A 12,500-nucleotide genomic window follows, 5' to 3' on the forward strand; every position below is an offset into this window, starting at 1 on the left:
CGATTTTGATGGTGTTCCACTGCCAGATCGGCCTCCTCCACCGCCTGCACCGCCGCCTCTCGCTGATTCAGACAACTCCAGCAAGAGTAAAAATGTTAAGAACACGAAAAGCAGCGAGACTGTAAGTGGCCGCATGACTTTTGGTAAAACTGAAAGCCTCAGTATGCTTATTTATGACTGTTGTTCTGACGAAAATTCAGCGATGCGGATATAAATGTAATGGACAGGTCTTATAAATTATTTTACGGAGTAAGGATATCTGCCCAGACAACACACGAAAATGACCTCACTTGCGAAATTCAATCGTTAAATATTAATGCTTTCAGTTTTCATGACTGTTTTCTTCAATTTCAAAACGAAAATTGGTAACGATACAAAATTGAAATAAAAACAATAGAGCTTGAAAAAAAGACTTTTTCTGTTCGGTCAAAAGCCTAAGTTGAAGAGAAAAATAGATCGATTTTAGTAGTTAATATGCGAAAGCTTTCAGCAACGATAGCTTTTAACCATTCTGACGCATGATTTTCCAGGTGGCCCACAGACGCAATGAATAAATTGACTTTATAATCATCACTCAAATAACTGTTTCATCACGAGAATGAAAAGCTATACTTCCTCAAAGACTCGAGCAAAATTATTTAAACCTCTGTAATGTGCGTTTACAAGTTATAAATTTTCTAGCGAGTTATGAGGAAAGAAAAAAGGTTACATCGGAGTGAAAAAAAAGAAAAGGAAAGGAACAATTAATTTAAGTGTTTAGTCGTTCAAGTGCTGGAGCACAAATATATTGGGTCACTGTAAACTGAAATTAACCATTGACGCAAGGATTGACGCAAGGCAAGCCAAATAATAAGTTGCAAATTGAAAATGGCTATCTTAGAACCTGGCTACGAGGCCGACAGAGGCTGAAAATTTTCCCAAAGGCCGAAATTTTTCACAAAGAACCTTTTCCATCGAAAAATTTATTGAAGCAAACAACATATTTGCTATTAGAGGCAAAAAAAAACCCTTTCCTATTTCATTGCGTGCGTAAAGACATGAAACCCAATCGTGTCAAATTACCATACGCAACAAAAACAAAATAGGCCACTTCGAAAAATACCATAATACTCTTTGTTTGTCCCCCCAAATTTTGCATAAGCATTAATATTGTTTTCAGTTTCTCTTGGGACCTACAATGGTCCCAAGAGAAAACAAAAACAATGTTTATGCAAAATTTGGGCGGATAAACAAAGAGTATTTTTGGTAATTTCCGAAGTGGCCTATTTCAGGAGCTTTCTTTCAAATAATTCTTGGTTGTCACATTTCCAATTATTTTTTCACCTGAGACTGTGCAGAGTTGAGCACAAAATAAATGTAACAAGAATTAGTGAAATTTCCAATTGTTACCAGAAGACTGTGCAGAGTTGAGTACAAATAAATACACATAGCCAGACAACAGAGATCATAGATCCACTTAAGGTGGCTGGGACCAGTTTCACTACTTTTAAGGACCTTTTAATTAGAAGGGTTGTCACTACAAAACTGTATCACGTAAAAGAAATGTTATGGTACCATATCAAACACCAATTATTACTTAACAAAATGCGCTCACTATTTTGACGTAATAGGTTACCATGGCAACATGAAAGCTATTCAAAAACACCCTATATTTCGTCTTTACTTGCTTATATCTTAATAATGAACTCGGTGACCCCCATTTTTTATTGTAGAATAGTAATTAGCATCTTGAGATAGAACTATCAGCAAAGTTTAAAAAAATTCTTGGGAGCTAATTCAGAGCTACCTTAATTTTTCGAAAATTTAAGGTAGCTCTAAATTGGCTCCCAAGAATTTTTTTTAACTTTGCAGATAGTCATATCTCAAATTGCTAATTACTATTTTACAATAAAAAATGGGGGTCACCGAGTTCATTATTAAGATATATAAGCAAGTAAAGACGAAATATAGGGTGTTTTTGGAGAGCTTTCATGTTGCCATGGTAACCTATTACGTCAAAATTGTGAGCGCATTTTGTTAAGCAATAATTGGTGTTTCATATGGTACCATAACATTGCTGTTACGTGATACAGTATAGTAGTTATAACCCATCTAATAAGAAGGTCTCTAAAAGTGGTGAAACTGGTTCCAGCCACCTTAAGGTGTTCGATTCCTTCTCTGTCTTTGTTAAACCCGTAAGTTACCAGAGAATTTTCCTATTTGGTTTCAGTGATTGTACATTCAGTTTTTTGGTGGCGACTGAACCGCCTGTCTTGTTTATCCAATTGACGTTCCGTTCTTGAGCTCCATAAGGGCATATTTTGTTTAAAGATGCACTAAAACGCCATTCGCGTTACAATGACTTTCGACGCCACCGCAGGTTAATAAGAACTAGACCCTCCGTGAGGGTACACTGGGTTGCCTGTGGTGCGTGCGGCGTTCCAGGCAATGTTTTTCAAGTTGGTGGGTCATTAAGACCATTTATTATATGGCTTGTGTTTGTAGCCGATATAACGCGCGCTCTGATTGGCTAATTGTGACTGAATTGTAGGACATTCTTCTCCCGTAATGCCCACGGGCCGATTACGGGCTTGCAAAAACAAAGCACATAATAAACTACTTACTAACCAAGCTAGCTCGAGCCGTACTGGGATATGTTGTCCGTGAGTCGTTTTTGTACGGACCGAGCGGCCAATATTCCCCAGTACGGCCCTCGCGCTCGGTTAGTAAGAAGTTATTAAGGGGTCACCCAGAAGTCATACCAGCAGAGGCCCTTTGGTTCACAGGTCCTCACACGTTCGATTCGTACGACGAAACAAATCCTTTTCTGAGGTTAAAAACCTGGCTACCGGCCTATTCTCTATTTTCGAATTCCCCATAATACACTTTGTTTGCCCCCCAAATTTTGCATAAACTATTGTTTTCAAATGCTCTTGGGGACACTGCATATTCCCAAGAGCATTTTAAAACAGTGGTTTATGCAAAATTTGGGGGGGAGGGGGCAAACAAAGTGTATTATGGGGAATTCGAAAATAGAGAATTAATTAATTAACTCTTTTTCCTACTTTCCTAACCACGAGAAAACCGCGGTAAATCAGCCATCGCCCAAAAATTTTTTTTTTTCTCAAAAAATATTTAAAGTTAGGGGGAAAAATACATCATTTTAAAGCTAAGAAAATAAACTTTCCAACAGCATATAACTTATTTCAGACAACTGAAACATTTTATAAAAGCGAAAGTTGAACGAAAAATTTTAAGAAAAATAACAGTAAAATATGTTTTCCAGGCAAAGTTTTTGGATGCAAAACTAAAATTTTCTGCAATTTATCTGCTTTCTTGGACATAAATTCGACCGAAAACTGATGAGGCACGAATATTTTTAGATTTTTAGGAATAATCGGATTAGCGATCAATGCGTAATATGATAATGCGATAAAAGTGTCAAATTTGCGACCCGTTGCTAACGGCAACGGAAGCGATCGCATTACGAATAATTAACCTCTGTTTACCAAAAACCACCCAAATAACCGATTTTTTTTCGACGGAAAATTCATCCCAGAGGATAAAACTATTCACTGCACATGTAATAAAGGTAAATATGTTCGAGCGAAAGCGAAAACAAGCGAATATTTTAAGGGAAAACACAATTATGTGAGATCAAAGGAACATGTGGTGAAGCACAGGCTCCCCAAGCTGAAAATACGTGGTGTATGCGACAGCTTGTGTATATAGAGAATTGTATGGGAAAATCACCAATCGTAAAAAAATTGTGTAAATAACTATCTCATTTGAAATAAAGTTTTCCTACCTCAAATGTGTGACGAACTTGTCTCTTGTGCCGAGTTTCGAGCCATTCTGACGCCGTTTAGTGAAGTCATCCGGAAACCGTTACTAAAAGAATAGGAAGGCCGACCACTCCATCCATCGCTGGCCAGACCTCACTCCACAAATCGTTTTCTCCTCAACAGGAAAAGTCCCGAATCGCAATAAAAACAACAGATCCATAAAGCCCAATACATTTCACTCCAAATACGTGTGTTTCGGCGGCCCAAAGACTCGTGAAGAACGAAAACTTTGCCTTAAAATTCATCTCTTCGGCTTTCCTCAGAGGCTTGTGACCGGGCAGTCAACAACGGCCGCTCGCAAGGGCTCTCGCAAGGTGGTTTCACCTTCAACTCTGATTGGTGCATTTGAATTTGACCGCGCGCGCTGGCAACACGATCCTCCAATCAGAGTTGAGGGTGAAACCAGCTTGCGAGCGGCCGTTGTTGACTGCCCGGTCACAAGCCTCTGAGGAAAGCCGAAGAGGTGAATTTTAAGGCAAAGTTTTCGTTCTTCACGAGTCTTTTTTTCTTTTTTGAGTCTTTCTTCTTTTTTTCAAGTTGGGGGGTCATTAACTTAAGAAGTCATACCAGACGAAGCCCTTTGGCTCACAGGTCCTCACACGTTCGTACGACGAAACAGATCTGTCGTTGCGTAATATGTAGCTCTAATTATAACAGTGCACGATATTGTTTTGGTATTGTCTATCATTGTAGTGCCATGGTAGAAGTCTTGGGTAAATGGTCTGAGAAGACATGTGGTTACTAGCAAAGTACTGAACCCAGAAAGATTGAAGAAAACAAATGGGAAGTGAGAAACATTGGCTTCTGGGCTGACATGTTGATAAACTTCTTTTCACCAGGAGTTTAAGCGTGCCCTCTGAGCATCTGACAGCTTTGTAATACCGAAGTTCAATGAAGTTTATCCCTATTCGGCGCGGTTAGTGTTTGGATGGGAGACCAAAATAATATACCCCTCGTAAAACAGAAGCATCGGACCGAAAATACTATTAACGCTAACAAATGTGAACTCAGCAAGGTGCAGATTCTGTTAGCTTGCTTTATGCAAAAACAAATATTGATGCAAAGGTAAATAAATATTGATACACAGTTTTTAGAAAGAGCAGAAGGAAGTTTCCAGGACGATCGCTCGAGAATAACATATTTACGACACGAAAACAACATTTATTTTGTTTATTACAATTTAATGGTATATTTACAACAACAACAACAAAAAAAATAGTAATAAAAGAGAAAAAAAAAGGCCATAAGGATAATTTGTAAAAGAGTTGCGTGACCCCATATAAAAACAAATCACCTCATAAAAATTATAAAAATTACAATAAAATCACTAAAAAAATGTAATAATATTTACAATTTTGTTACAAATTTAATAACACTGGCCTTAAACTTGTCAACATTGCATGCCGAACGGACCTCAAGAGGCAAACTGTTCCATTCATCCAAAATCCTATTAAAGTAACTGTTTTTGAGTATGTTTGTCCTGGCATATTTCTTTTTTAACGATTTAGTATCGAAATGTCTCAGTAAGTAACGGTCGTCTTGGCTATAAAAATCTAAGAGTTGAGAAAAGTCAACATCTAATTGGCCATTGAGAGCCTTAAACAAGAAGGTAACATCGACAACGAAACGTCTTTGCTCAAGAGTTAACAGATTGAGTTTACGTAGACGGACATCGTATGGTTCATTCGATTTTAAAATGAACCTAGTTGCTCTACGCTGAATTCTCTCAAGTTTGTTTACGTTTCTCTTGGTGAATGGACACCAGACGACTGAGCAGTATTCCAGATTCGATCTGACAAGGGAACAGTACAAGGTCTTAAGAGAAGATTCATCCTTGAGATCCATGCACGTTCTTTTAATTAAGCCTAACATTTTGTTTGCCTTGGCAGTGATCATATCAATATGAGAGTTCCAGGATAAACCGTTGTTAGTCAATATTCCTAAATCTTTAAATTCCCTGACCTCCTCGAGAACTGTATCACTCAAATGCACTCTGTTAGTAAAGGGCACTTGTTTTTTAGTAATTCTCATGATCTTGCACTTTGTGGAGTTGAAATCCATCAGGTTGCGTTGGCTCCAATGGTAAAGTTTATCCAAATCATTTTGGAAAAGCATCTGATCATCATCACAGTTTATTACTCTAAACATCTTGCTATCATCAGCATACAAAGCTATTGTGCTTGCAGAACAAACTACATCGGGTAAATCATTAATAAACAAAACGAAAAATAGCGGCCCAAGAATAGAGCCCTGCGGTACACCAGAGGTGATTTCTGTCAAAGAAGATGAATAACCATCAGTAATCTTAACACCAGTTCAACAGCTCCCCAGAAATACTGAAATTACAAAGCTTGTGCTGTAAGGCCTGATGGGGAACACGGTCGAAGGCCTTCGAAAAATCGAGGAAAACTACATCAACTTGATGACCCTCATCAAGGGCTTTCGCCCACTTATGATGAGTCAAAATTAGTTGAGTAGCAGTAGATCTTCCTTTGACAAAACCATGCTGCCAATCTGACAGGTAAGCTGAGACATGGGAATAAATTGCTGAGTACACTATACGCTCTTCACACTTTCCTGGAATAGACAGAAGAGAGATAGATCTGTAGTTATCCACAAGGTCCCTTTCATTTGATTTATGAACTGGTGAAATGTTGGCCAGTTTCCACTGTACAGGAACTCTTCCTAAGGAAAAGGATCTATTAAACAGAAGGGCTAGAGGTTTAGATAATTCTTCAGAGCAAACTTTACGAGTACGGGCAGGAATATTGTCAGCACCGGTTGCCTTAGTGACATCAAGATTTTGTAGGATTCTTTTCACTTCGCTTGCAGTGGTCTTTATGCTCAACAACAAGTTCGGATTAACAACGTCAATGGAAAATGTTTTTTCGGAAGTTGAGGCAGAATAGACTGTACGAAAAAATTGATTAAACAGTTCCACCTTTGTTGCTGGATTTGTAGAATGCGCTTCGTTGTAATAAACAATTTCTGGAATCCTCTTTCGTTTCGACTTCATTGAATGGAATGACCAGAAAAGTTTAGGATCCGTCTTCAGCTTCATAGATAGATTTTTTAAATACTGAATGTAGCTCAAATGGATATGCTTCTTCGTAATTTTCCTCATTTCCTTGAATTTCAAAAATAAGTCAGGTGATCCACTAGCCTTCATTCGCTTCCATAATTTTTTCTTCTTTCTAATCAATTTCATTATCTCATTACTTATCCAAGGAGGTCTTGATCGACGGCGAAGTGTAACCTGAGGTATAAATTGATTGATGGCGGAAAATAATATGTCCTGAAACCTAGTCAGACAGTCCTCAAAAGGGCAGTCAGAGATAACTGATTCCCAAGGTATGTGATGTAGAGTCTCCCGCAAGCCAATGAAATCTGCTTTCTTGTAGCAGTACACTTTCCTCTGCACATTCTTGGGTCTATTGGATTTAGCAACAAGTGTGAAGGTGAGAGGAGAGTGATCAGAATCAAAAGCATTCGGATGAACGGATACATCCCTAACAAGGAATTCGTTATTAGTCAAGACTAAATCCAGAATGTTTCCCTCAGTAATACCTAAACCACGAGTAGCAGACATATTTTTCTGAATTAGGAAGAAATCACCCAGGATATATTGCGGAACTCCTCCGTACTAGGGTCAGATCTAAATGGACTTCCAGTATACCAATCGATATTTGGAAAATTGAAGTCACCTGTGACAGTAAGGTTTGATAAGCCAGTTCTCCAGGAATTGTCTTAACTGAAACAAAAAAGTGTCTGCGTCAGAATTAGGAGATCTATAGAAGGCTTCAACAACAACACGGATCTTATGAGTCAGCAGCAGATTTCAAGGGCCAGCATTTCAACTTCAACTTCCAAGTCAAATCGACGGGAGCACGGTAGGTGATTTCTGACTGCTAACAACACCCCTCCACCACGTTGAATGTGCCTGTCTTTGCGGAAGATATTAAAACCATCCATCAAAAGCTCATGATCACCAAAGTTACTATCAAGCCAAGTCTCAGTGATAGCGACAACATCAAAAATGTCCACTAAAAGCAGAGCTTGCAAATCAAGAACTTTGTTGCGCAAACGTCTTGCATTTAACACCAAACACTTGGGAAACGAGTCGCGACTGTTCACTGTGGAGGTCTGACTTTCGCTGTTGGCAGAAACATCAAAGCCATCAGAGCCACGCGAGGCTTCGAAGAAAGAATCCGTAAAATTAAATGGATTCGTACAGTCATTGCAGCACCATTCCTCATCTGAAGAGCTAAGAGCCATGTACAATTTAGGATCCATATTTAAGCATTTTATATGATGCCATCTATTACAAATATCACAAAGGATACCCTTCTGATTGGCACGAACTGGTTTTAAACAGAGAGCACAAGGACACTTCCATACAGGTGCTTTCCTCGATTTGGTCGAATCCGTAGTTTGCTTTGGATTTTTATTAACAGTCGTGGGTCCAGGGTTCGGATGTACATCACCACAGACCTATAAATAATTGAGATGAAAAATGGCATCACTATTGCTGTAATGGTTTAGAGTTGATTTTCCAAATTTCCCTCGATAGCTTCGTCTACAACTTGGTCGATGAAATCATGATCCAAGATGGCGGACATCACACAAGGCCCCATGGTCGAATTTCTGAAGCGGGAACCCGTCTGGGTTGCCATCATATGCGTAGTAAAACACCTTCGTCGGCGAACTTAAATGATTATCTGACAGTTTTGTGGTATTTTGCCCGAAATAAACCACTCGGAGAAGCAAAGAAAGAGTAGTAAGCGCGGAGCAACCAAAGATGCGTCCAGCCGCCATTATGCAAATTATTGCGTTTTTGAACATAAAAAGTTACGATCAGCGACAAACATTTTGGGGGATTTTTGCAACGTTCAATTTTGTTATTGTAAGTTTTGGCTGCACAAATAAATCGCAAAATCGAAAGTGACATCGCCGGAATTCAGCGGGCGCCGTGATGAAGTTACCGCGGCATGTTTACTCGCCAAATAGTGAAGTATCTGGGTCAAATGATGGCAAGATACCGGGTTTTTGAAAGTTTCTTTTTCTGTCAAGTGTTATAAAGTTTGACAATGAAATGAGCGAAGTCAAAACAAAGATCACAATCGCCCAAGTCTTGTTTATGCAAAGTCAAAATTTACTCTCCAAGACGCGTACGACGTTATTTATTCTAACCAGGTAATTCCATCATTTTGGAAATAGCAGCTACTTTATTATTCAACTGCGTCACAATTCTTCACTGATTTTGGGGCTCATTTTGTTGAAACTCAAGCACGCTTCCAACAGGCCTGTGAACCCTTCCTGCTTACAGAGCAATACTAAAAAACTTCTCCCATATCACATTTCAACCTTAAGCTTGAAAATTCAATACACAACATGATATTATCATTCACAAAGGCAGAAAATACCACAGAATCCTTTTCCAGCGAAAAATTTATTGAAACAAACAACATATTTGCTCTTAGAGGCGAAAACCTCTTCCTATTTCATTGCGTGCGTGAAGACAAGAAACTCGATCGTGTTAAATTACCATGTACTTCAGGTAAATACAGTTCACTTTGGTTTCGGCTCGACGGGCGATAGATTGTTATCGAAGTCCATTACTCCTCTCTTTTAAGATTCCATCGCCTGTATATCCAATTGACTTGCCATTATTGAGCTTCATAAGGGTATATTTTGTTCAAAGATCCACTAAAACGCCATTCGCGTTACATGACTTTCGACGCCATTGCCGGTTAAGTTAATCGTTCTACTGTGTCCACCAGAGAAATCTACGCATTTCCCACTACCCTCTCGATCCTACGAAAATACGCTCAGAAGGCTCTATGCACAAAGCCACCACTTAGCAGGGGAGTGACAGGCAAGACTTTTCCCGACACGGAAAATAAAAAAACCCACGAAATGAAACCGAGATTCCGACTGGGTTTGGCAACCCAGTACCCTGCGAGCAGAGGCCCTTCGATCTTCCTAGATAAGTCGGGAAGAGGAAGGGACCTCTGCCAGCCGGCTCGACTTTCTTTGATTTGCCGCTCATCCAAAGAAATGGATGAGTCAGTCCAGTTTCAACTTGCCAAACCTGTTTTTTTTTATTTGTGCGCATGATCAATCGCCACGCGTCATCAATATTTTTTAAATTTACAACAGCGTGACAATTTTTAAACTGTCTAAATTCCCATGAGAATTTTTCCGTATGTCGGTTACAGAAGCTAGTTTACCAGAATTGAGAAACCTATTAATTTTTTCAGTAAAAATTAAAATGACAATTTAAAAACTTGAACTATCTTGAGGAAATGATTCCTTGGTTGTCGTGTGTTTGCCAGAGTTGTTCGAAAATATCCGTTACTGTTTGTTTTGGTTTTGTGGTTTTGCGGTTACTAGTCAGGCGTGACTGACTCCCGAATACGTTACGTTTGAATTTTTAACGCATGCTCAACACGAAATGTCGAGCCGGCTGGCAGAGGTCCCTTCCTCTTCCCGACTTATCTAGGAAGATCGAAGGGCCTCTGCTCGCAGGGTAGCAGCCCAGTAAAAAAACCGAGAAATCTACCCATATTCAGACTGGGATTGTCATACGGCAACCCAGTAATTAGTGAAATTTCCAATTTTTACCGAAAGACTGTGCAGAGTTGAGTACAAATAAATACAAATAGCCAGACAACAGAGATCATAGATCCACTTAAGGTGCTCGATTCCTTCTCTGTCTTTGTTAAACCCATAAGTTACCAGAGAATTTTTTATTTGGTTTCAGTGTTGTACATTCAGTTTTTTGGTGGCGACTGAATAATTAATAGATGGACCTTATTATCATCCCAATTATCTACACACTTCTGAGGGGGCAAACAACACACGTTCGAGAGGTTATAAGGAACATCTTAGCCACACTGTTGATTTGTTTAACGTTCATTGAATATTTACCACCCAAGTAGTAAACTAGAATGATTACACAAATTATTTCGATGTTTTTTTAGTGAAAAATGAGCAGATAACGAAGTAGAAAGTCAAAATGTCAATAGCAATCAAAGATATAAAATTATTATTAAAGGTACTTAATTCTAAATTCTAAAATGTACTTTTAGCAGTGTTATTTCAATATTTCGACCAGCCGATTTTCCGAAATTTGCCATTTTTCCAATGTTTGGGTCCGTTGTCCGTCTTATTATAATGGAGAGTTTTGTTATAGTAAAATGACTAAGAAACGGCCATGACCAGCACCAGGTGTCCGTCTTATAGAGGTGTCTGTCTTACAGAGGTGTTCATTAAGAGAGAGTTGACTGTACAACCTTTAATGATTATTCACAACTGCTTAAATACAGTTCACATCATAAAAGTTCACACTGACGCATAGTCATGCATAATACAATTCCCATAGCGCAACCTTGCATAAAGGACATGACACTACATCCTCTCCTTTTCTCCAAGAAAACTTAACAAAGCCTAGACTGAGCCAAACGTGAATGTTTACAGAACAAGCGCGAGTATTCACTTAACTCTACAGATTTGATATGAAATAACCGTTCCTAAACTATCTTCAAGAAACAAACTTAGAAAGGCAGATTAATGACTTAGAGACCTATATCCTCAGTCACGTTATTTGTTATTTTATAACAAAGACCTTAAATCTAGAAGGGTTTCGAACTTGACGTGTCGACCTACGGACATTCTCCTGCTGCTGGTGGATCTCCGATTCTTTGTCGTCAACTTTGACCCATTCGTCTTCCTTGTTTTTTTGCGCGTCTGACGATCGTTCACCTTGTGCTTCCCCCACGTCCACATAAGCGCCTTAACTTCCTCCGTTTTCCGCACTACTGGTACGACCTTCCTGGGCATGGTACTTTTTCACGAATGCCGCATTACGTTTGAACTCTACTCCTGTGTCATTCTTGACCATGACTTCACTTCCCGTCTTTCGTACAACTTTGAAAGGGCTGAGACGGAAGTTAGTTGATAGCTTGTCAGATTTCTCCGCCCTCAAGAGCGCTTCATCTCCAACGTTAATAGACTTGGAAACAACACCTCTCTTATCGTCTGCTTAAACCTTTCCTTTCAACTTATTCGAATAGTCTCATTCACGAACCTCTTTCTTCTTTAAAAGGGTTTACAGTTTCTCTCTTCAATTCTTGCAGTTTGGACCTCATCTCTCGTCCAAACATTAAAGAGAAAGGTGTGGACCCTGTGGTAGCTTGCGGCGTAGATCTATACGCAGTTAGCCACGTAACCAATTCAGAACGCCAATCCTTGTTTTCAACCTTCGCAATCTGGAAACATTTGAGCAGAGAGCGATTCTGACGTTCAACCTCTCCGTTCTCTTAATGCCATAGAGGTATAGTTTTCCGATGCTCACTGAACACCGTGCGATTGGAGAAACGTTTCAAACTCTTCCGACCCAAACTGAGGCCCCATTGTGTGTCCGCAATGAATAAGGAACCCCAAACCGAGCAAATATAAGATGGATAGCTTCAATTTTCTTTGCTCTTATAGTGGACTTCAAGACGGCAACCACCAAGAATCTGCTGAAATAATCCACTACCACTAAGATACTTTCCCCCGTGGAGAGTGGCCCTTACAGGTCCGCGCTGATATCTTGCCAAGGAGCAGTAGGGGGCAAAACACGTGACATTGGCTCTGGGGCCTCAAACTCTCCCACCACCTGGCAACCACGAC

At 39.5% G+C, this 12,500-nt stretch overlaps 2 protein-coding genes across 2 annotated transcripts in view; both read right to left on the bottom strand.

Annotated features, from left to right (window-relative positions):
* Positions 1–4,169, bottom strand: part of LOC138000973 (bone morphogenetic protein 1-like) — a 34,014-nt gene extending 29,845 nt beyond the window's left edge. Inside the window, exons 1-2 of the mRNA XM_068847640.1 lie at positions 4,124–4,169; positions 3,788–3,803 (exon numbers count right to left, since the gene is read on the bottom strand). Coding sequence (XP_068703741.1) covers positions 3,788–3,803; positions 4,124–4,169 — 62 coding nt within the window. The remainder of the gene's footprint in view (positions 1–3,787; positions 3,804–4,123) is intronic.
* A 925-nt stretch (positions 4,170–5,094) lies between these two features.
* LOC137999322 (uncharacterized) lies at positions 5,095–6,016 on the bottom strand. The gene has a single exon (XM_068845155.1). It carries the CDS (start codon positions 5,970–5,972, stop codon positions 5,172–5,174), a length of 801 nt encoding a protein of 266 aa, XP_068701256.1. The 5' UTR covers positions 5,973–6,016; the 3' UTR covers positions 5,095–5,171.
* Positions 6,017–12,500: the final 6,484 nt, after the last annotated feature.

This window comes from Montipora foliosa, chromosome 4 (assembly GCF_036669935.1).
Source record: "Montipora foliosa isolate CH-2021 chromosome 4, ASM3666993v2, whole genome shotgun sequence".
NCBI classification, from domain to species: domain Eukaryota; kingdom Metazoa; phylum Cnidaria; class Anthozoa; order Scleractinia; family Acroporidae; genus Montipora; species Montipora foliosa.

What these genes read in the sequence shown, in the direction of transcription:
- LOC137999322 (XM_068845155.1), bottom strand. Translation starts at nt 5,972, where the DNA reads ATGTTTAGAGTAATAAACTGTGATGATGATCAGATGCTTTTCCAAAAT.